General features: G+C 43.7%; 2 protein-coding genes across 14 annotated transcripts in view; both read left to right on the plus strand.

Annotated features, from left to right (window-relative positions):
- The window catches only part of mical3a (microtubule associated monooxygenase, calponin and LIM domain containing 3a), a 124301-nt gene extending 110500 nt beyond the window's left edge, over window positions 1-13801 (plus strand). For 8 of the 9 annotated variants that reach the window (XM_070550454.1, XM_070550455.1, XM_070550456.1 and 5 more), the window contains 4 exons: window positions 6757-6822; window positions 10385-10484; window positions 12743-12816; window positions 12914-13801. In XM_070550454.1, the coding sequence (XP_070406555.1) occupies window positions 6757-6822; window positions 10385-10484; window positions 12743-12816; window positions 12914-13098 (425 nt within the window). In that variant the 3' untranslated portion in view covers window positions 13099-13801. Of the gene's footprint in view, window positions 1-6756; window positions 6823-9403; window positions 9449-10384; window positions 10485-12742; window positions 12817-12913 lie in introns of all 9 variants that reach the window. The other variant, XM_070550462.1, reaches the window with a different exon arrangement.
- Window positions 13802-14391: 590 nt separating this feature from the next.
- The window catches only part of ttc38 (tetratricopeptide repeat domain 38), an 89773-nt gene continuing 77113 nt past the window's right edge, over window positions 14392-27051 (plus strand). For all 5 annotated transcript variants that reach the window (XM_070550467.1, XM_070550464.1, XM_070550465.1 and 2 more), the window contains exons 1-11: window positions 14392-16952; window positions 17092-17169; window positions 17243-17324; window positions 19499-19670; window positions 21666-21839; window positions 22190-22265; window positions 24336-24455; window positions 24573-24632; window positions 24857-24895; window positions 26311-26392; window positions 26682-26847. In XM_070550467.1, coding sequence (XP_070406568.1) covers window positions 16926-16952; window positions 17092-17169; window positions 17243-17324; window positions 19499-19670; window positions 21666-21839; window positions 22190-22265; window positions 24336-24455; window positions 24573-24632; window positions 24857-24895; window positions 26311-26392; window positions 26682-26847 — 1076 coding nt within the window. In that variant the 5' untranslated portion in view covers window positions 14392-16925. The remainder of the gene's footprint in view (window positions 16953-17091; window positions 17170-17242; window positions 17325-19498; window positions 19671-21665; window positions 21840-22189; window positions 22266-24335; window positions 24456-24572; window positions 24633-24856; window positions 24896-26310; window positions 26393-26681; window positions 26848-27051) is intronic.

Below are 27051 nucleotides of genomic sequence, written 5' to 3' on the forward strand. Positions count from 1 at the left end.
ACTCTGTGCTGCTGTAGTTTTGCATTGTAGTCCCATCAAGCGCTTCCTCATACCTGCTCAGGTGCATTAATCCCAGAGTGCGTGCACGTGTGCAAAAGGTCAGTGCTGCAACCTTCTAACCATGGTGGGTGACTGACAGCCGTGTTGTGTCCAGGTCGGATGTCATGAGGTGTTGTTGCCTTTAAAATGAATTTTCTTTTCATCTCCTCTTGTGTGCTTTGAACTCAGGAGTGACTATTTTATTTTTCTGTTAGAAGCCTTTTTTTTTAAGTCAGGAAAATGTTTCACTTCCGTGTGTTCTGCGCAGGATCTTCATGCAGAATGGTGCCGCTCATCAGTTGGGTGAATTTAATAGACATTTGAGTTTAAGACAATAGTTTTTAAGACCTTCACTAGAACTGATTAACACTTCATCACAGTGTTGCCGTACATATTGTTTCTAGCTTTTTAAATAGAAATTGTGCTCCAAATAGCTCCAGAATTTCACAACATTAATGCATGTTTTCTAAATCTTTACACCAATGTCAGTTTTGCATTTTCGTCGTCGTCGTCGTCTTCCTCCGCTTATCCGGGTCCGGGTCGCGGGGGCAGCATCCCAACTAGGGAGCTCCAGGCCGTCCTCTCCCCGGCCTTGTCCACCAGCTCCTCCGGCAGGACCCCAAGGCGTTCCCGGACCAGATTGGAGATGTAACTTCTCCAACGTGTCCTGGGTCGACCCGGGGGCCTTCTGCCGGCAGGACATGCCCGAAACACCTCCCCAGGGAGGCGTCCAGGAGGCATCCTGACCAGATGCCCAAACCACCTCAACTGGCTCCTTTCGATCCGGAGGAGCAGCGGTTCTACTCCGAGTCCCTCCCGAATGTCCGAGCTCCTCACCCTATCTCTAAGGCTGAGCCCGGCCACCCTACGGAGGAAACTCATTTCGGCCGCTTGTATCCGCGATCTCGTTCTTTCGGTCATTACCCAAAGCTCATGACCATAGGTGAGGATTGGGACGTAGATCGACCGGTAAATCGAGAGCCTGGCTTTCTGGCTCAGCTCCCTCTTCCCCACGACAGATCGGCTCAGCGTCCGCATCACTGCAGACGCCGAACCAATCCGCCTGTCGATCTCCCGATCCCTCCTACCCTCACTCGTGAACAAGACCCCGAGATACTTAAATTCCTCCACTTGAGGTAGGACCTCTCCCCCGACCCGGAGGTGGCAAGCCACCCTTTTCCGGTCGAGAACCATGGTCTCAGATTTGGAGGTGCTGATCCTCATCCCAGCCGCTTCACATTCGGCCGCGAACCTACCCAGCAAGAGCTGAAGGTCAAAGCTGGATGAAGCTAGGAGGACCACATCATCCGCAAAAAGCAGAGACGAGATTCTCCTGCCACCAAACTCGACACACTCCACACCACGGCTGCGTCTAGAAATTCTGTCCATAAATGTGATGAACAGAACCGGTGACAAAGGGCAGCCCTGGCGGAGTCCAACCCTCACTGGGAACAGGTCCGACTTACTACCGGCTATGCGGACCAAACTCACGCTCCTCTGGTAAAGGGACTGAATGGCCCTTAACAGAAAGCCACCCACCCCATACTCCTGGAGCGTCCCCCACAGGGTGCCCCTGGGGACACGGTCATAAGCCTTCTCCAAATCCACAAAGCACATGTGGATTGGTTGGGCAAACTCCCATGCCCCCTCCATCACCCTTGCAAGGGTATAGAGCTGGTCCACAGTTCCACGGCCAGGACGAAAACCACATTGCTCCTCCTCTATCTGAGATTCAACTATCGATCGGACCCTCCTCTCCAGTACCTTGGAGTAGACCTTTCCAGGGAGGCTGAGGAGTGTGATCCCCCTATAGTTGGAACACACCCTCAGGTCACCCTTCTTAAAGATGGGGACCACCACCCCGGTCTGCCACTCCCTAGGAACTGCCCCCGATGACCACGCAATGTTGTAGAGACGTGTCAACCATGACAGCCCTACAACATCCATAGCCTTGAGATACCCAGGACGAACCTCATCCGCCCCCGGGGCTCCGCCGCTGTGTAGTTGTTTGACTACCTCAGCAACTTCTGCCCCCGAGATCGGACAGTCCATCCCCAGGCCTCCCAGCTCTGGTTCCTCCTCGGAATGCGCATTGGTGGGATTGAGGAGCTCCTCAAAGTATTCCTTCCACCGTCCGACTATAGCCTCAGTTGACGTCAGCAGCTCCCCATCCCCACTGTAAACAGTGTGAGCGAGTTGCTGCCTTCCTCTCCTGAGGCGCCGGACAGTTTGCCAGAACCTCTTTGGAGCCGATCGATAGTCTTTCTCCATGGCCTCACCAAACTCCTCCCACGCCCGAGATTTTGCCTCGGCAACTGCCACTGCTGCACCCCGCTTGGCTATCCGGTACCTGTCTGCTGCCTCCGGAGACCCACAGACCAGCCACGCCCTGTAGGCCTCCTTCTTCAGCCTGACGGCTCCCCGAACCTCTGGTGTCCACCAGCGGGTACGGGGGTTGCCACCACGACTGGCACCGGCCACCTTACGACCACAGCTAGCAACAGCCGCCTCGACAATCGCAGAGTGGAACAAGGCCCACTCGGACTCAATGTCCCCCACTGCTCTCGGGACGTGGTCAAAGCTCTGCCGGAGGTGGGAGTTGAAGACCGTCTTGACAGGTTCTTCTGCCAGGCGTTCCCAGCAGACCCTCACTATGCGTTTGGGTCTGCCAGGTCTACGCGGCATGTTCCCTTGCCATCTGATCCAACTCACCACCAGGTGGTGATCAGTTGACAGCTCCGCCCCTCTCTTCACTCGGGTGTCCAAAACATACGGTCGCAGGTCAGATGATATGACTACAAAATCTATCATCGACCTGTGACCTAGGCTGCCCTGGTACCAAGTGTACCGGTGGGCATCCTTATGTTCGAACATGGTGTTCGTTATGGCCAAACTGCGGCTTGCACAGAAGTCCAATAACAAAACACCGCTCGAGTTCTGATCAGGTGGGCCGTTCCTCCCAATCACACCCCTCCAGGTCAAGCTGTCATTGCCCACGTGAGCATTGAAGTCCCCCAGCAGGACAATGGAGTCCCCTGATGGAGCACTATCTAGCACTCGTCCCAGGGACTCCAAAAAGGGTGGGTACTCTGAACTGATATTTGGCCCATACGCACAAACAACAGTCAGGACCCGTTCCCCGACCCGAAGGCGCAAGGAAGCTACCCTCTTGTCCCCCGGGGTAAACCCCAACACACAGGCAGAGAGTCTCGGGGCTAACAAAAAGCCAACCCCAGCCCTCCGCCTCTCACCCGGAGCAACTCCAGCAAAGTAGAGTGTCCAACCCCTCTCCAGGTCTCGGGTTCCAGAGCCAATGCAATGTGTCGAGGTGAGTCCGACTATATCTAGCCGGTACCGCTCAACCTCTGCCACAAGCTCCGGCTCCTTCCCCGCCAGCGAGGTGACGTTCCATGTCCCAAAAACTAGTTTCCTTGTCCGGGGATTGGACCGCCAAGGCTCCCGCCTTGGTCTGCCACCCGATTCACATTGCACCGGACCCTTCATGTTCCTCCTGCGGGTGGTGGGTCCACAGTTGGACGAGCCCATGTATCCGGTTCGGGCTGGGCCCGGCCGGGCCCCATGGGCGAAAGCCCGGCCACCAGGCGCTCGCTCACGGGCCCCAACCCCAGGCCTGGCTCCAGGGTGGGACCCCGGTAACCCTCCGGGCCGGGTACTCCGACTCTTCGTTTTCACCGCCATGAAAGATCCTTCGAACCGTTCTTTGTCTCACCCTTCACCTAAGACCAATTTGTCATGGGAGACCCTACCAGGGGCACTAAGTGCCCCAGACAACATAGCTCCTAGGATCATTAGGGCACTCAAACTCCTCCACCACGATAAGGTGACGGTTCAAGGAGGAGAGTTTTGCATTTTGGTGGACAAATATGTGTGAAATGCATCATCAGCAGCATTCAAGAGTACCTATTCCAGTTCACCAAGGGGTGCAACGTTCTTAATATTTCTACCAAATTACCTGTAATCTAGAACTGATGTGGTGGAAAGCTGTGGTGTACAAATGTTTCACAGCCTGGCCCACAATCATCATGTTGAAAGTTCTTGTGGGCCACAGAAGTTTATTTTAGTTAAAAAATGCAAACTTTTATTTTTTCCTGCTCAACAATTGGTTAAACATGCAGCACTTTACCGAAAAGAACAAAGTATTATAATTTTTGTAGAAAAAAATCCGTTTATCATTTTTTATCTAAAACTTAAATTTTTTAAAGAGCAAGTCACCCCCAGATCAAATTTCTATTGCTGATAAACTATATAAATGAGTGTCTAATCGTGCTGTAGACACGTGTAGTCAATAATTTGGCACTTTAATACATCTTGGTTAAAGTTTAAATATTCTGACTAAAACTGTCTGTGTGCCTCTTCAGGTAAAAACTGCACTACTACCAAATTTAAATCTTCCATTGTTATTGGCTTTGAGGTACTTTATGATGTTAGCTGGTACCATATGATGTCACAATGTCGCTGTGAGCCTGTGTGTGTGTATTTGTTAGCGGCTCTGCCCTCTCGGTCTTCCAGGCAACAGCATATTTTGCATTTTTCAAACAGGAAGTGGGAGTGGAGTAAGACTCTGGTAGGGGGTGACTTGCTCTTTAAAGACTTTTGTTTGGCTGCAATTTTTTTAAGGCAACACATAAAAAAATAATATTCCCTTATTTTTTTAAGTGTCTTGTCAGCTTTAACCACTTGTGCTGGAGAGCTAAAGTATGCAATTTTTGAATTACAGTAATGGGCAACGCAGTTACACATAAAGGACCACAAATGGCCTGCTGTCCACACATTGGACACCCTCGGTGTAAAGGCTTAAAACAGCTTTAGGATGGCGCGGAGGCATTTTTGTGTTGGATCCATTTAAATTGAATTCAGAAACTAATCATATCTCAAATCCTACAGTTTTTTCTACGTTTACTGACTCCTAATTACCGATGTACTGTGTGCCCCTCCCATAAAAAATGAAAAACTGAAACATTTTAGGTTACCAACATCACATAACTGCTACGCTTGCATTTGAAACATTTTCAGTGCGAAACCTGCATCCCTTCACCTGAGGCTGTTTGGTAGATTTGTACGTGTTTTATTTAAGGTAAAAAGATGCATTTAAAAGGGATTATTTTCTTGGTCCGACTTCGCTACTGGGATAAAATTTACTATGCAACTCCCTGAGTTATTTACTTCTTACTGTATGAAGATTTATTTACAATATGATGCATTTCAAAACAATATTTATATGATTTGTTTGAGCCATTAAGATATGATTAGCATTCCAAAACAAATACGGCAAACTGCAGCGTTCTCCTTTCCTCTGTGATAGTCGCTTGTTGTAATTATCGGTTTCACGCTCCGGTCTGAAAACCTTGTCTCAGTTGGTCATGTTGAGCCTCTGTGTGTGTGTGTGTGTGTGTGTGTGTGTGTGTGTGTGTGTGTGTGTGTGTGTGTGTGTGTGTGTGTGTGTGTGTGTGTGTGTTCCTTTTAAACGTATCTGTGCGACACACTTTAGAGTCGTTATTTGGGGTTTATTATGAGAGCCGTGGTTATTTTCAATCCTACATTCTTTTGTGTTTTTCTTTTTTTAGGAAATATTTTCAGTGGAAGCAAATTTGAAAATCATAAACCCTGATTTGCACTTCAAAAGTTGCAAAACTTCAAAAGTCTCCACTCTGGGAACAAATTAATTTGGGTGTTCTAAACATGTTCTTGTAGAGCTTCCTCCAAGAGGCTCTTCGGAGAGGAAGCTATTATGCGTATGAGTCGGATGTCCTGGTAATCAGTAATGACTCTGATTCAAATTCAAATTCAAAAAAACTTTGATCATCCCCGAGGGGCAATTGTTTCAGTACAGAAGAATTGGTGCTGTGGTCATTCGCAACAAGAGTCGCGCTACCGTTAATTAGATGAAAAGGGGATTACATGAGGATAAATTGGGGGAGGGGAAAAAAAGGCATACCAGAGTTACTCCCGGCAGGGCGTAGCTTTACTATGCAAAAAAAAAAAAAAAACGCCTCAAACATATAAGCACGAACATCAACAATTCACAACATGAGACACCGAGAGGAAGGCGGGGGGGCTGGGATCCTGTTTCCCCAGCGAGAGCAGCCCTATGGCGCTCAGCCACTGTAGCCACAGGTGGGAGGGAGATCTTGGGAGGAGCGCAGAGCACATTGACACCTGCAGGTTGATGACCTCGCCAGGCTGAAGTCCACCAATCCGAAGGCGGGGGGTAGGTCGGGTTTTCACAGCCTCTGTCTGCATTCCTTCGTGGGAGTTTGTTGTTGGCATTCACAAGGCTGCCATGGCGTCTGATGGAATGAAACCATTTTATGTGCTTTGATAAACAGTGACCACATGTTTTGGCTGAGCCCATTTCATGTCAAACCCAGGGAGCTTTTAGATAATTGAAGTTTATCTGCAGAAATACGAATACAAGATCAAGCAGGAGGATCATTTGTTTTCCGCTTTATGCTCCGGATTTGCTGTTTTCCCATGTTTCCCTTCTGTGTTTGGACCCTTTTTCACACATTCATCCAGCTCTTTCCTTTAGGGGATCAGCCCTCTCCCCATCAATGTTCTACAGCTTTTTCCTTGATAAATTTATTTTCCTTCTCCTTTCCCTCCCTCTGTAATGTCTCTGCCCTTTCCTTCATGATCTCTCCTGTTCTTCCCCACCTGTGTCACCCCTTCACAATGTTTCCCTCTGTCTTGTGGAAGTTGAGCCCTTTGTGGAGATGCCTCGCCGGAGACCACTCTCCTTCTGCCCTTGCTGTTCCTCTGAAGGTAACATAACCCCGCCACATCTATCGACAGTTGTGGCAGGTGACCTCGTCAGCCGTAAGGATCTCCAGAACTGGACTCCCTTCGTTCGCCTGTTACCCGTTTCCTTTCCCGACCATGTTTGTGATGTTGGGCTCAGTAGATTTCCCCCAAAACTTCAAACTTTCTGAAGTGCAAAAGCCTTTATAATTAGGAATTTTAATAAGTAGGCTTTTTTTTTTAGAAAATTGGTTCAGTCTAATACTTTAGGAACAAAAATTATAGGAGAAAGACAAAGTTGTTTATGTCAAAAATATTTAAGTTTGACTCTTGTTTTCCAAGATTAACATACCAACCGTAATTTACTGTTTTTTATATTTAAACAGGATAAAAAAATCAAAACAAAAAATATATATATTTATTTAAAAAAATGCCTTGAAAATGTCAAAAAGGAAGACATGAGTAATCCATTATAATCAGATATATATATATTTTTTTTTACATTTTCTTGGCTCCGCTTCTGGAATCAGGTAAAAGCTACTTTAGCAAATCTTCAAACAAGCTAGACTATGAACGCAAACACAGTGACACAAAACTCACTCCTCCCTTCGAGTGTCTTCCCTGGATCCGCGTCCACCAGAATCAAAAACAGACATTGCCAGAGGAAACAAGGTAGCGCTAAACACCAGTCGCTGTTTTTGTAGGTCCAAACGTCTTTTGTTGTCCCGTGACTTCAAATTGTTTTTTTGGGACTCTGGTAGTTTGTTCTAAAGTTGAAGCGGTAGCAGCCGGCTGTTTCTCCTTCTCTGGTATTATTGAGAAGAGAACCTCACACCAGTGGTGTTCTGTTGCTAAATACGTGAGTGCGTAATGAATGGAGGACCCAGGGAAGTGCAGCAGTTCTGACAGCTGGGTGGTCCAATGGGTTTCGGTTTGAAAAGTGTTATTGGCGGAGGTTTTTAGACAAATGTGAGAGAACCACGTTATTCATTTAGTTTTTATTTTATCTCCCCAACATATTTATAGCTATAATATGTTAAATTGTTGTTAAGAGGCATGAAAAAAATTTTATGCAAATTTTTTTCGTTTTTGCTATAGCAGCTTTAAGTTCTTTTTTTTTACAGTGCATTCTTACATTAGTATTTTTGCTGTACCCTCAATACAAGTGTAACATAATCAGATTAAAAATAAATAATCAAAAACCTTTACAAAACTGTCATGGATTCCTAATTTATTACAACAAACTAAAGCTATTTCATAGGGATGTGTATTGGTGAAATTTTGGCGATACGATACATATCACGATACAGGGGAGACGAAACGATATTTCCCGATGTATTGCGATACATTCAATTAGATGTTATTATCGATTTTTTAGACAGAATTTATTGTAAGAATATTTAAAAAAAAGTCCAAACTGATACTTAACATGTTTAACATGAGGTATCTGAACCATAACAGAGGGATTTACATTTCAATGGTGGAAACAAAACCCATTGCACACTGTTGCTAACTAGTGGTCGGCGTTTGAATTGCACCAAAAGAAAAGAAAATACACAAATGTTTGCATGTCAATTCTTCCAAAAATTAGATACACGGCTTTTGAATATCGATATAGTATCACAGGAAATAATATCACGATATGTTGCCACATTGATATTTTCGATACACGGCTTTTGAATATTGATATATCGCTGGAAATACTATCACAATATATTACCATATCGATATTTTCTTACATTCCTACTATTTAGGCTTTTTCCTTTATAGATTGAGTTTTTGTGTTTGTAAACGAGAATCCACATTCTGAGTCATTTCCTGTACATACCACAGCCAGTTTCAGCTAAGACCGAATGCAGTTTTCACATTTATGAACCACCTTACAGGAGACGTAATTATCCTGTAGAAAGGTCAATCGTAGCAAAGCAACAGATAAGAAACCCCTAAAGAAATATCATTTATACTAATCCATATGTTGTTTAATACAAACTAAGATTTTCATTAAAATAAAGGTTGAGGAAACATAAATTTGTCTTCATTTCAACATCGCCACAGGCAAATGCAGGGGAACCTACTCGGCCGTGTCTTTAATAAACCGCATGTGTTTTGGTTTGTTTGGCAAGATGAATCAGAAAACTGGATTGCTGTTTATTTTCGTTGGTGCTCGTGAGAAATATTCTTCTTTAATAAGCGTTGAATGTATTTGGTAGATTTTATCGTTATGTTAAATTGCTAATAAAACTGAGACCTGTTAGCATTACAGGGACGTAGAAGATGCATGCTGCTGTTTTAGTCTAAACACATTTTTAAAAATTTTTATAATAATAATAATCATCTTGTTTGTGTTTTTCTCTAACACTTGTGGTTTGAACCAATGCCTGAGTTTCTGGTATGTGAATAGTTTTTGTGTTGTTCGCTCGTCACCGTTTTGCCCGGTTTGTGCTTTGGAGCCTGGGGCTGAGGGTTGGTGGTGTTGGAACGAGCTGAAAGTCTTCGTTTAGAAGAAGTTAAAAATGTTAGACTTGTTTTTGTGGTTGTTGTTCTATCAGTATGATGCACAGCTCTCCTCCAGCTTTGCCTATCTCTGTTCCTCTTCTGTCAATAGCGAAAGTCGTCATCCCCGGAGACCACAGCCGTCCGATTTATTCGTGTACGATGTTTTTCCTTTTCCTTTTTGCAAGAGCCTCCTCTTCCCCAGCTAAGTACGTCACACCGCATCAAGGCTTCCCTTCCGGTGTCCCGTTGAAAATGCTTGGCTCCACCTGCTGCAGTCAGATAAACAACCGGGTTCCTCGTGTCTGTGTTGGGGAGCATCCCGCCAGCATCAGGCTCCTCTTAAGCATGCTGCACAGAGCGGTCTTCTCTGCAGAGCGAAGAGGGAATGCAGACGTTTGTTCTGACTGCGATGCATGATGCCAGCAGCACCAACCATGCTTTTTCCTGAGGCAGACCTGACAGAGGAGCATGAACTTCACTGTTGGTCTCTCTGATGAGTCATTCCATGAATATTTGAACTTGTAATAGAATTTGCAAAAAGGGGTAGAAAATGATCTACCTTGCTTTTCTACCCTCAGACCACTCGCCATTAATGGTATCTAAAAGGATTTTAGTTTTGCTCGCCGGTCAGCGTGTGAGCAGAGGGAGGAAGATTTTCTTAGGAAGTGTTTCCTTCTCTGTAACGTTTCGTTTTAACCCCGTTAAAAAATGAAAAGACGACGGAAAAGAGCGTTAGCAGGAGGTAGCTGCTCAGGGTCACTTGCTACATCACAGGCCAAACTGGGTTACACAAACTTTACAACAACAGGTCTTTTTGTGTGCGTGCGTGTTCTCGCTGAAGTTAAATCCAGAAGCTCCACTCCACCATCTGCTTGCCAACTTCAAGCATGGTGCAACTGAGCACTTTGGTGTTGAGTTCATTCTTCCACCCTGCCATTCCTCAGCAAGGACTTCCTTTGCTTGGCTGTCATTTTGCCTGTGTAGGTCCCCGTGTGTGTGTGTGTGTGTGTGTGCGTGCATGTGTCCTACCCGGTCGGCTTGCACCCACGTGGGTTCTCACCTCCACTTTGCGCTTCCTCTTCTCCTCCAGGTATGGGCAAGAAGGATGATCCCAAACTGATGCAGGAATGGTTTAAGCTGGTGCAGGAGAAGAACGCTCTGGTCCGCTACGAGTCAGAACTCATGATATTGTAAGTAGGAAAGATGAAACCATCAGTGCGAGCTGTTTATATTCAAATGCTTGATCGCTGAATACTTTGTCACTGATGTAAATCAGTAGAAAGTAATATTTTATTGAAATTTCTAAATGTTTGGTGCACAGTTAAAGTCAGGTCAACATTTTTGTTGCATTAGATTCTTTAGAGATTTGAGTTCCTTGCTGCAGATTTGTTGGCTGCTCCTAGTCATGTTGGGTCCATGAGGTCATAACATCACATTCGAAGTCAATTAAATCCCATTTCTTCTTTATTCTGATGCCCAGTTTTAACTCTAATAAGTCGCCTTCACCACCTCTGTGTCCAAATGCTTCAGGTTACTGCCATTTCAATGGCTGATATAAGCTTTAAGAAGTCATTTTAAAGTGAGTGTAATTGTATTTGAAAATGTTTGATTTTATATATTTGCTTTAAAATTTACTAAAGACCAGATAAATGGAATGTTGGATACACTAAGCTATCGGGTTTTCATGTTTAAAGGTGTGGTTCAAAGGGAAAACATTTTTTTAATGATTATTTCTGATTAAAATGATTCACTCCGAGTGTCTCATGCAGGCTGAACATGAAAATAGTCCCCTACACCTATCTCCTGTAGTAGCTTCTGATGAGAAAACAGACGGTGAAACTCTAGGATTAGAAAATCCTGACACATCTACGTCACACCGTCACTTATCATTCATGGACTCACCCATCTTGACTCGTGATGGGGAAGGCCGTTGTTGGTTTAGCGTCCAGGAAACAGCAGAGAATGTCGCAGCTTGTATAAGCTAACCATTAGCATCAGCAACTGCACCACACAGCAGAACTCCTTTAGGATTGTGTTATTTGTGGAGGTAAAACAGCCACGTTGCAGGTCAGTGGTAGAGCCGTGTTGCTGTTATCCAGTCTGTGGCGAGATGTCTAAATACCAGGAAATAAGACTCCAACACCTGCCGCCTAAAGCACTGATTGCCCCTCCCCCCCACTCTTTAACGATCAGCACAGGGACTTGTGACGCGTGCTGCCTAAAGCCTGATTCATGCTTCTCCGTCTGCGTCAGTGCGGAGACACGCAACGTCCTTGCGGGCCTGCTGGAGAGCCCTCACAAGGACGGACGGAGTCGAGCTCTCTTTTCTAAACATCCGTCAGTCGAGACGGACAATGCAAGCTTGTGATTGGTCAGGACGCTGTCGTCTACACCGCCGCCATTGTGCCCTCAAAAACATAAAGAGAGCCGAGGATAACTAGCGGCAGACACGGAGCAGCTTGAAGAATACCTCGCGAAAAAACTCTAAAAACATGAACGTTTAATTCCCCGTGACTGGAGGAGTGAAAAGATGCACAGCAAGCGTTTTATTTGTGGACGGAAATGACAGGAAACGTGGGTTTAGAGGTGGCGAGCGCATGAAGAGTTGGAGGAGGATGAGAGACAAATTTGTCTGTGTTAAAAAGTCTTTTATATACAAAATAAACACAATATAAACACACTATCTTGGACCGATACATGACAGGATACCACAGAACAGCGCTACGCCCTCTGCTGTCCTGCCGAGGAATTGCTTTGCAACACTCCCCAGGAGACGGAGACGTATGAGAGCAAAACGCTTCCGTCAATCCGTACGTGTCTGTCCCTTGCGGAGCTGACGGAGAAGCAAGAATCAGGCTTTAGAGGAACACAAAACACACTTTTTTATCTGACTTTGCTAATTTATGTTTCAATAAAAGGACGGTGATTTGATTTCTAGTTCAGGTTTTGTAATACTTTTAATAACAAAGTCATGGTTTGTAAAAAAGAATTAAAGAGTTCGGCCGCTTTGGAGAAAAGATGCATCAAAGCAGCGCGTTTCAAAAGCTTCAGCATCAGAAGGCCATTTGCAATAATAGTTGTTTGTATGTCCTCCTCCGAGCCGAGCCCGCGGGATGACTCACTGGAGAATATAACATAGTCAGGATTTATTGTCTGATTGTTTGATACAATAATTACATTCTAAGTTTAATATTGATCCTTCCTTATGAGGTCGTGATCGCCTTTCAGAATAATATAAAATGCAATCATACCGCTTATTTATTCCATTCTATAAAATCAATACACGATCTTCTGTTGCCTCGTGTTAAATTCTCTCTGATCAGCTGCTTAGATTTTTCTATTTTAGAGCTAATATTTGTTTATTGAACTTTTTTTTCCACGGATGAATAAACACATGTGAGATGCATTGATGTTGAAAGCTTTTTTTTTTTCCTGTGTGTGTCTGAAGCGCCAGAGAGCTGGAGCTGGAGGATCGTCAGAGTCGGCTGCAGCAGGAGCTCAGGGAGCGGATGGCCGTGGAAGGTGAACGTTCTTCCGAAAGCTTTATTATCCAGACTACGTTGAATCAGAAATCGGTGCAGTTGTTCTGATCTGCGACTTTGTTTACTGCTTTCCTCAGACCATCTGAAAAGCGAGAAGGAGCTTGCTCAGGAAAAGCAGATCCTGAGCGAGATGTTGGAGGTGGTGGAGCAGCGCGACGCCCTCGTTGCCCTCCTGGAGGAACAAAGACTTCGAGAAAAGGAGGAAGATAAAGACCTGGAAGCTGTGATGCTCTCCAAAGGATTCAACCTGAACTGGGCCTAATGGGAGCAACACGGCTGCTCCCGGGGTTTTCTTCTCAAAGGCATCATCTGCCTCGCACTTATGTCTTTTTATTACTTGTCTTCTAAACAGGGATGCAAGCATTTGGTCTAAAACCATCACACCTACAGCAGTGAATGTGTAAATATTCTTCCTTCTCACACACACACACACACGCACGCGCGCACGCACCGTGGCTGCCTCTGACACTGAAGCAGTCTGCAGCGTTTACATATCCACTGCCTAAAGGCAGTCCGAGTTAATCACGTTGCAGTTTTGCTCCTCTCCCTCTGTGTGGGAGGAGAGGAGAGGACATATTCACAACTTTATCTCCCCAGCCCTGAAGTGGATCCTTTCAAGCCGAGGGGCTGCTGGGAGAACGTGTAAAGGGAAGAATGCAAATCAGTCCTGCTGATGTAAAGAAAACTGTTTATTTTGTGTCTAGTTGTGTAAAGCAAGCAACATCGAAGGTTATCCACGTAGGACTGATGTGAAGGTATGTGAAAAGGTCAGACTTTTCCGTCTTCTGCTGAAGAGTTTAGCATCCTAATGAACCACAAACATTATTGCCCTGAAAGGCTTTCTTCATTTCTAAATGTGTCCCTGTCGAGTCCAGAGAGTCAACACTAAGAATCCGTCAAGGTCACGCGTGTTTTTATCTTTTTGTTTGCTTTTAACGGATGATTTATTTTTCATGCATTCACAGGAGAGTGCCCAGATCCCGTTCATACCCTCGTGCACTCCTAAGCCACGGCGTGTCAGTACAGACCGCAGCAGGCACGTACAGCAGAACCACTTGACACGTGAAGCGTTTCGCCGGACTTGATGATGCCGGGCCTCTCTGTGAGATGCCGTTTACTGTACATCAAACTGACAGCTAATGTTTACAAACCCTTGGTTGTATCAGTTCCTGTTCTAGAGCCAATGCAACTGGTGGTGGTCGTGTGTGTGTGTGGGGGGGGGGGACGACATCTTATAAAGAACAGTATTAACATTGTTTCCAATGGGAGATCAGTGAAGCTCACATAACCATATGATGTTCTCAGGTTCTCTTCGGGTACTCCGGCTTCCTCCCACAGTCCAAAAACATGACTGTTAGGTTGATTGGTCTGTCCAAATTGTCCCTAGGTGTGTGTGTGTGTGTGTGTGTGTGTGTGTGTGTGTGTGTGTGTGTGTGTGTGTGTGTGTTGCCCTGCGATGGACTGGCTCTCTGTCCAGGGTGTACCCTGCCTGATTGCCCATTAACCACTGGAGATAGGCACCAGCCCCCCCCCCCCCCCCCCCCCCCCCCACCCCCACCCCCCCCACCCCGCACACACACACACCCTACATGGACAAGCGTGTTCAGACAATGGATGGATGGATGTTCTCAGCTGGTGTCAGCAGTGCACACCGATGCAGGGTAACTATCGCAGGACATGATACCTTTTGAGTTTTGTTCTCTACTCGTTTTTTATTTTATTTTATGATCCAACAGAACTCTGAACAGCAGGTCCATAAGCAAATGCAGATTATTTAAACACGTTAAAGGAATGCAAAAGGGTTTATTCTGCAACTTGCATCAAACAATACAGGTTATCCAGCAGGGAGTCCAATCTGAACATCTTTAGTTTTATTGGGGGGGGCGGCAACTGTATAAATCCAAAAGGCTATATTTATATCCTGATCTGAGATGTGGATAAAAGTTACATAATTGTGAAGGCTGTTTTAGATGGTGTGTGACAAAGTTTGACTTGATTGTACTGATATTTATTAACGTGTGCAAAGTGTATTATATGTAAAGAAAAATGAATCCTAATTTTTAAAGTGTTCTGTTGACACAACTTGTAAATGCTTCATGTAGCTAAGATGCATATTGGGGTGTTGGGTGTACGCTGAAAGCGGCAATAAAACAATGCAGTTGTTCTTTTACATGTCCGTGCACTGAAATACGTTTCATTTTACCATTCGTGATTATTTAACTCATTTCAGTCGTAACTTACTTCACTAATAATTTGTTCAGGAGGAGGTTTCTGTTTTTTTTATGAGTCAACATTGACTCTTCAAAATTTCTGCAAAGAGGGGTACAGGTCATCGACATGTAAATATTGGACAATGGGTTTCCATAGGCTCCAATAACACGTTTTTGTGCCAAAATGAGAGGTTCCCACCACCGCCATTTTGACCGTGTCACAGGTTCCGTCAAGCCCAGACAATGGAAGAGAGGTGGAGCTGAGGGTGGGGCTGTAAGGCTGGGATCAACTGATGACACCCGGTCAAGCTAACCTGAAGCTAACCCAAAGCTAACGTGGAGGTGGGAGCTAAGCTAACAGAGGTAGCAACCTAGCTACAACCGGAGTTAACTGTGCACAACACCAGAGCTTCTGAGTCAGAGATACGCTGGGCTGACCGCTGGGTAAAACCGGGTGGAACACAGAGGTCTCCCGAAAGCTGCTGAAAGCCGGCAGCCCGCGCAGCACACAGAAGCCGCGATCAGACAGAGATGGACAGGGCTGCGGGGAGGGGATAAGGGTGGAAAACATCTGTCTCCCGAGAGCTCCACAAGCCGATAGTCGGAACCCAGCTCCACCAACATGTTATATTTCAACCCATTTTCTAAAGTGCAGCATTGTGTTAAATGCACTGGGTTTACCCTATTACATTTAAATTTCATGGTTAAACAGTACATGTTAAAATCTAAGCTCAGCTCGGCAGTGACCTAAAATACATAAATATAATTTTACTTACCGAAAAAAATGAAGTGGAGACTCCTTGGACGCTCTATTAGTGCAATTAATGCCACAGCAATTCATTTTGTCCAACAATTGCACAAAAAATTCCCAAAAAAGAATACACACACACAGAGACTCAATATCCCGGAACAGTTTCCAAGCCAGACCGAAATTCTACTGAGGCCTTTCCACGGAGCAAGCTCTGTGGTCACGTGGGTCGGATGCTCATTAATTATACAGAATTTTAGGCTTTTAATACACTTAAACAGAAGAGTGAGAAAAAAATTCACCCCCCTCAGAGTTGTCATGAGTGTAAACTAGATAATTTAGACCAAAAATATGTTTTGGTACCAGGCTGTAAACATGTTTATTTCTGCTGTGAAATTGGTATTTTTAACATGGGAGTCAATGAGGATTTGCTCGCTTCTGACACCAGCCCCCAGCGGATGAGGGTGGAACTGCAATTTTTGGTACTTCCAGGTTGGCCTCAATTTTTGAGCCGCATTGTGGGGGCTTGGTCCAGGTCCAGGCTTGGCATGCCTCCAGTTGACAATCATCACAAATATGAGACTGCAGTTGTTTCACAACCTTTTTAAAGTTCAATTACTTTTTCACAATAAGTTCCAGAAATTGTAAATACTATCTAATTGGTTTTCAATGAAACCTAAAGAACTAAAGAAAGGTTCAGCTTTGTGTTGGTGACTCTAAAGATAAGGTAAACGGTAAAATGGGTCAGATATAAACACCAAACTTACATAAGGAAGCCACCGAACTTTGATCCACTATCTGCTGACTCAGGTTGTTAAATAATGCATTCGATTCTTCAAGGCTTTCTTATCAATGACTCCTTTTTTTAAGGTGGTCAGGAGATTTTTTTCTGCCTAAAGACTCAGTTGGCTCATAGGCCTGAATGTGTTGAGCAACACAAGAAAAGGCGGAAAGTTAATAAATAAAAACCTATTAACTGTTGCAGGTGTGTGTTTAATATATAAAACACAACGCAGCAATGAAAATCTGCATGGGCTCCATGCTCTTATTTTGAAAGCAGACCAAAAGACGCGCAGCTTCCGGTTCAGATTCCGCACAGAAACTCGGAAAAGTTCGAACAACCTAACGAGGATGGCGTTAAGCTTCAGGGACTGTCAGGTGAGTGGCTGCCAGAAAACAAAGAAATAAAATCTTTATGAAGGATTTTAGAGTAACTGGTGGTGACTTTTGGAGCCGAACACGACGAACGAGTCAGCTGACTGAGCTGAAGGCCAGCTGTTTGTTTCCATGTCTGCAGGCCTGGAGAGACGAGGGTCTGTCTCTGTTCAGCAGCAGCAACGAAGCCTGCAAACTATACGATGCTATCCTCACCCAGGTAGCGAAACCGTTCACTAAAATCACGTGAAACAATACAAAAGAACTTTGTGTTAAGTTTGCTTGTTTTCTAGTATGTCAAATGGACAAATGATGAAACCTTGGGAGGAATTGAAGGATGCATGTCTGCTATCCAGAAAGCTGACCCCGACTTTGGTATTATTTCTGTTTTAACCTTTAATTTACCAACTTAGTTCTTATGGCAGATTGTAATCCTCATGAGAAATGTCAAGATTCCAGCAGCAGCATTTTCCACTAATTTTTCCTTCCATGATTCAGATTAGAGTTCTAAATAAGGTCCTACAATGTGCACTGCGACATTTATCCCAACAGGAAAGGTTTTGTCATGCAGACTGATTAAAAATAGTTTATTTTAGTAATTTTGCTTTTCTGGAAACATGCAGACTGCTTCTTTATTAACTTAGATCTGTTTTATTTTTCCTTGAGAGAAGAAAGTGATTTAATGAATTCACATTTACTATTAATGAGGCTGTGAACATAATCAATAAATATAGTAGAATCAGAATACTTTATAAATCCTGGGGGAGATTATGTGCAGATTAAATTTTCTCCAGATCAAAATGAGGAAATAATTCCATTAGTAAATGACATTGAGACTATGAGACCATATTCATTGAGGGGAATCTGCATTGAAGCTGTGGAACACGGAAAAAAACATCTTTAAAATCACATTTCTGATTATAATCGGTCACTATGAGTCTCCTACACCTATCTCCTGCATTGGCTTCTAGACCAGGGGTATTCAATTCTGGGCTTGGTGGGCCGGTATACACGTTTTAGTGGTTTCTCTGCTCCAGCACACTTGATTCAGTGGTTGAATTGCCTGTGCAGCAGCTCATCGGGCTCTGCAGAAGCCTGTTAATCACCTGCTAATTGAAATCAGGTGTGTTGAACCAGATTTCAAGACAAAACGTGCTGGATACCGACTCCCCAGAGCTGGAATTGAATACCCCTGTTCTTGATGGTGAAAGTCTAGGATTTGAAAACCCTGACAGATCTACGTCACACTGTCACTTAGCATTCATGGACTCACCCATCTTGAATCACGACAGTGAAGACTTGTTGTTGTTTTAGCGTTCAGGAAACAGCAGAGAACGTCTCTGCTCGTAGGAGCTAACTGTTAACATTAGCAGCTCCACCACACAGCAGAACACCTCCAGGCTTGTGTTATTTGTGGAGATAAAACATCAACGTTGCAAGTCAGTGGTAGAGTCATGTTGCTGTTATCCATGTTGCTGTTATCCAATCTAATATGAGAAATAAGAGTCCAAAACCTGCCATCTGATGCTCAGCGATAATGTGGGTAACTTCTGGTTCCTGTAAATGTTGCACCGCCATGTTTTGCCGCCCAAGTATGACTTACAAGGCATTCATTCCTACTAGATACCACTGCAACTGTACTGATGAGTGTTTCACATCTTTAAACTAAACTGTGGAGTTGAACAAATGAATTCCAGAATATATACATACATACATACATGTGTATATACATGTGTATATATATATATATATATATATATATATATATATATATATATATATATATATATATATATATATATATATATATACATACATACATATCTCCCGCTGGACGTGCTCCTTTTAAGTTTTGGCTGCTGCACTAGTTCAAATCCGTTACTGGTCCCAGGTTGGATTTGGCTGTGTTATTTATAAATAAAAACACGTTAAAACAGACTGATGTTAAGAATTTAATGGACCGAGTTTGTGGCACACCTTAAAGAGCAAGTCACCCCCTACCAGAGTATTACTCCACTCCCACTTCCTGTTTGAAAAATGCAACAAATGCTGTTGCCTAGCAGACCGAGAGGGCGGAGCCGCTAACAAATACGCACACAGGCTCACAACGACATTGTGACATCATATGGTACCAGCTAACGTTCTTACCTCTTAGCCAATAGCGATGGCAGATTTAAATTCAAATGCAGTGCGGAGTTTTTACCTGACAATGCCACAACACTGACAGTTTTAGGCAGAAAATTTAAATTTGAACTAAAATGCACTAAAGTGCAAAACTATTGACTACAAGTTTAGACACGCATTTATATCGTTTGTCAGAAAAAAAGTTGATTTGGGGGTGACTTGCTCTTTAAGTTTAGTTTAACTTACTTCCACTAATCAAAGGCTGGAGGGGATATCCTGACAAATAATCTAGTGTGTTTAAACCTTACCATCAGAACGGTTGGATGTAACTTCTTGAAAACATTTTTCCAAGTTCATCTGAGTACTTTCCACACGTGAGCTATTGTGCCGCTCTGAGAAAAAAATCGTATTTATTGTTGCCACAGTTATGGGTCATGTGATCGTTACTGGACTGGAGCTGATTTCCACAACAAGCAGCCCCCGTCTGAACGAGCGTCTGTCCAGCGCCGTGAGGCGAACAGTGGAGCTCGCCGGCAGCCAGGACATCTCTCCCAGAGAAAAGCTTCACGTCAAAGCTCTAGAGCTCTTCTCACGGGGGTAAGACCCAGAAGCAGCATGTCCTAGTTGTCTAAACAGGAGCTCGTAAGAGAAAAAAAATATCAAGAAGAGCTTTGGGAGATCTTATTTATCCCTTTGAAAAAGACACAGAAACAGAAGAAAATATTTTAATGGTCAACTGAAATATAGATTAAACAAGTACAATTCAAATCTACATTCCAGATAATCGATGCATGCACAGTTAGAATGTTATGCTTTCATTTTCAGAATAAGGTCGGTTTGCATAACTTAAATAGAAATAATGTGTTTTCGGTGTATTTCTGTATAAAACTCCCAGTTTTAGCTTCTCGTTTGCCAAAGTTGTCAGCAAGCAAGGGAAATGCAAATGAGTTTCATGCTGAGGTGCATAAATAAAATAAGAAAAGTCTAACTTACAAACCAAGAATTAAAAGCAGTTCAGAAATCAGTACACAGATAAATGATGCATTTCATTTTCGAGTAAGATGGTTTATTATAAATGTGTGCAGTTTGAATCTTTTTTATTCTTTCTAAAAGAGAAACGTTCTGATTTACTTTTACGTGTAACTTTGGCGATTTGTGGCTCAGTTTGTAACCGATGAGCTTCAGTGGCTCACGGGAAATGGTTCACCTGTGTGGGAAAAAGTTTAACGTGCAGTCTAAACGTGAAGATAGGATATAGAAAATGGGAAACTCTTGGATTAAAAATGCCAGTGATGATTACACACCACATAGAAGAGATTCATGGACTCGCCCATCTTGGCTTGTGAGGAGGAAGGCTGTTGTTGGTTTAGCTTCCAGGAGTGAGCAGAGCAGGTCTCGGCTAATAGAAGCTAACTGGTAGCATTAGCAACTCCATCACACAGCAGAACCCTTCGGGGCTTGCGTTATTTGTGGAGGTAAAACATCAACGTTCCAAAGCGAACCGAGTCGGTAGCAGAGTCATATTGCCTTTAGCCAATCTGAGGCAAGATGTCAGAATATCTTCAAACTAGCCATCTCCCGTTCCCCTCCGCCCTGGCTCACTTGTAGTTCCTGAAACAGGAGTGCAAGTTTCTTTTTCCCCCACAGATATCAACTCACGAGGCATTCAGTTATTGTAGACACCACCGCCAAAGGTTTAGGAAAAAATTAGTGAACTTGGTCTTTAAAATTAGTCGTCTATGAACTCATTCGCTGCCAGTGTTTCTCGACGTTTTTACCGTTTTTTTAAGAGTCACAGAACTTTGCGCGCTAGGATGATGTCGACGCCAAAATGACCAAAACAAAGCGGAGACTCTCCTCTTACATCAGGAAGAATCCACGAGTTTCGAGCGTTGTCCGTTCTTTCATAATCCGTTGTTGAATTGTGATCGGCAGAAGCTTTTCCGGTTCGCGTCTCATCTTTTTTTACAGCAGCGGCCCAAAGCGATCTCCTGACACGTGGATTTTCTGCTTCCTGATCACGTGATGTCTGACGTATGCGGATGGAGATCGGCTTCAGAGCTGAGATGTTTGTTCTCTTGGCGCGAGGGCTCGTTCCGGCGCCCACACAGTAAAAAAAATGCAAATGACGCCTTTAGTCGTCAATGGCAATGAATGAGTTTATCCTGTATCCTTTGTGGTTTGCTGGTGAAGGTTCTCATGGTATTCTAGAGGGGTTCAAATGAAGGCAACTGGACTTCCTTGGTTTCTTGAAGACGTTTCGCTTTTCATCTAAGGAGCTTTGTCAAATCTGTCTGGAAATGGGAGCGTCAAATTTATAAACTGTAACTGTCTGTTGTTGCTTAACGAGCAGAAACTACTCATGAATACCCCATCCTTCCTACCCCTGGGGAGTCATCAAAGTTGTTAGGTCCTATTGTGTTACAATGGTTGTTTTTGATTAGATCCAAACCATGTTTAGAGCTGCATCGTTGGTGCATTCTGATGTTCAGCCTCCATTTTGCTTACATTGTATGGGCGTTCCCTCACACATCAAAGTGACATCCGTGTTTCTTTTCTTGCATCTTTAACAATGACTTGTATTTTTTGTAGGAGTTTTCTAAAAGCATGTGAAGTGTGGGAAGATGTACTGATGGATCATCCCACCGATATGTTGGCTCTTAAATTTGCCCATGATGCATACTTCTACATGGGAGCCCAGATACCGATGAGGGACTCTGTGGCCAGGGTCCTTCCTTACTGGAAACCTCACATGCCCTTGTTCAGGTACTAAAATACAACATGCGCAGGGGGCCAAACAGGGTGTTTTTAGTCGCTCATAGACCAAATTACGGTACGCAAGAATAAAAGTGTTGCTTTCAACTCCTAAAATGTCATGTACCATTACATACAGTAAAGCCTCTGCAGAACATAAAGAACTATCTCTCAGGAGAAAATGATTTATCCGGTAATTTACAGAGTGGCATTGTAGGGAAATAAATCTGCAATACATCAAACAGATATGCAGGTAATACATAATATTATAGCTGAGCTTTTTGTTTTACATGAAATCGCTATTTGAATAAAAGTTTTCCTACAGTTTGTAAAGAGATTCATGTTTTTTCTTTCTCCACCAGCTATTTGAAAGGACAGTATGCCTTTGGCCTCCTTGAGACTCGCTACTATGATCAGGCTTTGAAAGTGGCCCTGGAGGTGAGCTTCTCTTCTGGCTCGCAGTATTTTTCTTTTTGCTGTCGCGTTTATTTTTGCTTGTCTATTGCAGGTTGGTTGTGTCGGTCTTTCAAGTTACTTTGAGGCTCTTCTCCGCTGAGCGCTTCATGCATATAGAGCAGCTGTGATACAAGAGTCTCTTGGAAGAAAAAAATTGAGGAACATTGGAATGAAAAATAGGATCTTGAAGTTCAGATTGTAGTTATTTTTCATGTGTAGTTTCTGAATATAATCAGTCACTCTGAGTTTTTAATGCAGGCTGAACATGAAAATAGTCTCCTACACCTATCTCCTGCATTAGCTTCTGATAGAAAACAGACGGTGAAAATCTAGGACTTGAAAATCCTCACAGATCTCTGTCACACTGTGAATTACTGTTCACTGTTAGCATTAGTAAGTCAATTTTATCTATATAGCACTTATCACAGACATAGAATCACAAAGTGCTTCACATAGATCAAAACAAAGTCATTAAATTGTAATGATCTCAAAACAGAAATAGATTAACATCAGAAAAATATGTCATAAAATTCTAAAATTACATAAACAGATGAAAGATAAAAAAATTGAGTTAAAAATAAGAAAATAAAAGTTTAGGTAAAAGCAGCTGTTTTTTAAAAGTGTCCAGACTGTCAGTGCTGCGTAAGGATAAAGGAAGATCATTCCAGAGTCGGGGTGCAACAGTCTGGAAGGAGCGATCACCTCGACTTTTATATCTGGTCTTTGGAACTTCTATAAGGTTCTGGTGGGTGGACCTGAGGACTCAGGTTGGAGCATAAGGCTTTAACAGTTCAGTAATATAGGGAGGAGCTTGACCATGTAGAGCCCTGAAAGTTCTAGTCAAGATTCTAAAATGAACTCTAAAGTTAACGGGTAACCAGTGCAGATATGTCAGAATAGGAGTGATTCTGTTTGCTCCAGTTAGGAGCCTCGCTGCAGATTTCTGGACCAACTGAAGGCGGTCAATGTCTTTTTTTGTTAAAACATGTGAAGAGTGTGTTACAGTAATCTAGACGGGAGGAGATGAAGGTGTGGAGAACCATTTCAAGTTCATGTTTTGACACCAACCTTCGCAGTTTGGAGATATTTCTTAAGTGATAAAAACAGTTTCGAACCAACGTTTTTGAGTGGCCTTCAAGAGACATTGATTGGTCAAAAATAACACCCAAATTCCTTAAGTTTGTCTTGACGGCAGAGGATAAATGACCAAGTTTTAGACATTAGCATTACCACCTCACGGCAGAGGCTCCTCGAGGCTTGTGGTATTTGTGGAGATAAAACATCAACGTTGCAAGCCAGTGGTAGAGTCGCGTTGCTGTTATCCAATCAGAGTCGAGATGTCCAAATATCAGGACCGTTTGAATCTCAACTGTGATGCGGGCAACTGTTAGGTCCCAGAAGTGGTGCACCAGAATATGTCGCCCCCCCCAAGAATGATTCATTCCTACTAGAGAACACAGTAAGGGTATTGATTAAACGTGTCAACCACTCCTGTAAGCTTTTTTCCCCCCACATGTCCGTGTCACAACTGTTGTTTCCCCCTGTTGGGTAATTTTATCAATCCAAGATTACCTTAGGGAAAGTTTAAAGCACAGGGGGTTGTAGTAATCAACCAGTCAACACAATACCAATCATAAACAATCAATTTAGACTTTGCAAAGTGGAGAGGAAGAATACACACCAGACAAGGTTGCAGTTCACTCTCATCAGACTGACGCCTTCCGAAAGCATTTATTAAGCACACACAAAGATTAACGCACACACATTTTGACATTCCTTAGACTCTCAGGTGGGAAAGCTGTAAAGGGAGTCTAAACTTTCTCCAGGTGCACCCTAAATCAACAAAGCCCTTGCTAGACTTTCTCAAAGGAGTTTTACTGATAAAGGTCGGTTCCGAGGCTAGGTCGTCCTGTAAGACCTACTGGAGCCTGGTATCTATCAACAGGATGAAGCTACGTTTAATAAGGCACCAGATGTTTAACAGTCAAGACATTAATATTAGTTCAATAATAATAATATGAGTTTTTATCTAACACCCCCTCTCCTGTACAGGGCCTTTCTTTGACTCCAGAAGACGCGTGGTCCGTCCACTCTGTAGCTCACGTTTATGAGATGAAGGCTGAATTGGACGAAGGCTTGAAGTTCATGGAGGGTAGAGAAAAAGACTGGCAGGTGCTACTGTTTGTAATGATTTAGCAGGATGCTTCCATGCAAATGTTCAGAAGTAACTCAATATAAACTCAGTTGGCCTTGAAAGAAGATGTTAAAGTATGTGACATTTAATTGCAGGTGTCCGACATGCTGGCCAGTCACAATTATTGGCACTGGGCTCTATACTTCATTGAGAAGGTACGGATTATAATGGATTTATTCAGTCAAGCTAATAGTCAGCAGTAGAAGTGTTTGTGGAGTTTGTATTCATCATTTCCCATTGGTAATTCAGTCTGGAGTTAATTATGCTGTAAGATTAATTAGAGTTTGCATCGGCGCAAAAATAAACAATTTATCAGCCCTGCTTATGTCTCAGCTCTGAAGTAATTTGTTTGTCTCTTCCTCCGTCTCGTCCTCTGCAGGGGCAACACGAAGCTGCTTTGCAAATATACGACACTCAGGTTGGCTCCTTTTTAGAGTTTGCATCAAAGCTTGTGTGGCGTGCTAATCTCATCGAGTCTGCTCGAGTGACGGGCGCGCCAAAAACAGACGGAAAGCCGTGTGTTGTGCTTGTTTCGAGTCAAGGGGGTTAAGTGTGAGGAAATAGAAATGAGTTGTCTGAAGATGTGGGAGCCAAAGAACATGCCCACGCCCTTTTCACGGTGCCAAAGCGGGTGTTTAATTTTTTTTTATTTATTTAGATTTAATTTAACACTAAAACTAGAACAGTGAGAGTGTGTGGGGAGAAAAAGACGAGGTACCATCAAAAACGTTTTGACTGATGGAAATCATTACACAAAGTTAAAGGGGCTTTACAGAGTTTTGAATTTTTATGCTCGTGATTGCCCCCTCAGGCCAAAAGCGTAACGGCAGCTTCAATAGTAGGCTCGTGCACGAGGCACGCATGCTGTATGTACACACTCCTTAAAGAAAATAACAGCTGAGACAGTCGTGTGTGTGTGTGTGTGTGTGTGTGTGTGTGTGTGTGTGGGGGGGGGGGTTGGGGGGGGGGGGGACAGGAGAACGCGCAGCTAATTAATAAATTAATTAGGTTCTGTACCTTTCTCTTCAGCACAGCTGACAAAGGTTTAAGATGGGTCAGTCCTCCTGCATGCTCAGATCATTCCCTTCCCTTGCTTGAAAAATTGTTCCAAAATGAAAGTTGAACCCACATCTTTTTTATCTGTGAATTCAATGCCGTTCGGCGAGTCTCAAATAAAAATTTGGGCATCTTACTGTGAAAAAACATACCATTAATGTAAAAAAGAAACTCTAAATAAACTATGTTCACATCCAGAATCGAATCCGGGTTTTCTGCACGAGAGTCCGACGTCTAACTAGGTGAGCTAAAACACCAATGACGTCTTTGGTATCTGTAATATTTATATCCTTGATTACAGCTAAAACAACGTTCAAAGAACGGTTCGGAGCGAAAATGGCCATTTTGTTGCTAATTTGCGGGAAATATCTAGAAGAAAGTAGCTAAGGGTCCTCAGAAATGTAGCTAGGTTCATCACTAGGCGTTAGGAACAGCGACAAAGTGGCACTGCCTCTCTCTCTGCTGCTAAAGCTACGGATAGCAAATGCTACGGGCGATGCCTGAGCGTGAACGCGCATGAAGCAGCCTGCTCGACCCGAGCATCTCTCTTTCTGTGATTTTACAGAAAAACAGGCAATCACAGTAAAAATGCCAGGGCTCATTCTACAGGACCAGGGCATTGCAGGAGAATGTATGAAGAAGACATTTATTATTTCTATACATGTTTTGGCTGTCAAACTTCCTTATAGTCCCTTTAACATGAGCTTAGAAATGTTTAGCCACTTATGCTTCAGTCACAGTAAATAACGCCATGTGGTTGTTGTGTATTTATTCAAGGTATTCAGACGCTGCAAAGCCTCAGGAGCCATGCTGGACATGGTAGATGCCAGCTCGATGCTCTACAGATTGGAAATGGAAGGTAGGAAACAATAGGCGGGAGGATGAGGGGTTTCTAATGGCTTGGGAAATGATAAAATGTCTTTACACCGCAGGAAATCATCAGATTTGCTACGTTTTTGTTGTTGCTAATGAGCTGTACCACCTAATTTAAGACTGTAATCTTAAATCAAAAAGAGCTAATGAGGTGACATGATCTTGCCTTTTATCCTTCATTAATTTAACTCTGAAAAGTTTTGTGCCACAAATTAGGATCATTAGCAGAACTTGAGTTTTGAAGAGGGGTCCACTTCCTTTCTGCCGTGTTGCAGGTGCGTGTGTGAAAGATCGCTGGCGGGAGCTGCTCCAGGTTACCCAGCCTCACACCGACGACCACGTAACGCTGTTCAATGACCTCCACTTCCTCATGGTGTCGCTGGGAGCTGATGAGAGCGGGGCTGCTCGGCGTTTGCTGGAGGGCCTCCAGGAATTGGCCAAGTTAGTTCTGTGCCATTTCTCTTCACTGAACTCCTCAACCCTTATGTCGGCCTTACATAAGAGCGGCACAAGAATTATGTAAAAGAGGAGGCTGGAAGTGTGTATAAGAGAGAGAGAGAGAGAATAAATTCAGTCTGACAGAGAACTCCTAGCTCTGTGAGGGAGAGGGGTCTTCTCTCTGCAGCAGATGTTCTGCTCTCACGA

The sequence above is a fragment of the Nothobranchius furzeri genome, chromosome 4 (assembly GCF_043380555.1).
Source record: "Nothobranchius furzeri strain GRZ-AD chromosome 4, NfurGRZ-RIMD1, whole genome shotgun sequence".
In the NCBI taxonomy this organism is placed as follows: Eukaryota; Metazoa; Chordata; class Actinopteri; order Cyprinodontiformes; family Nothobranchiidae; genus Nothobranchius; species Nothobranchius furzeri.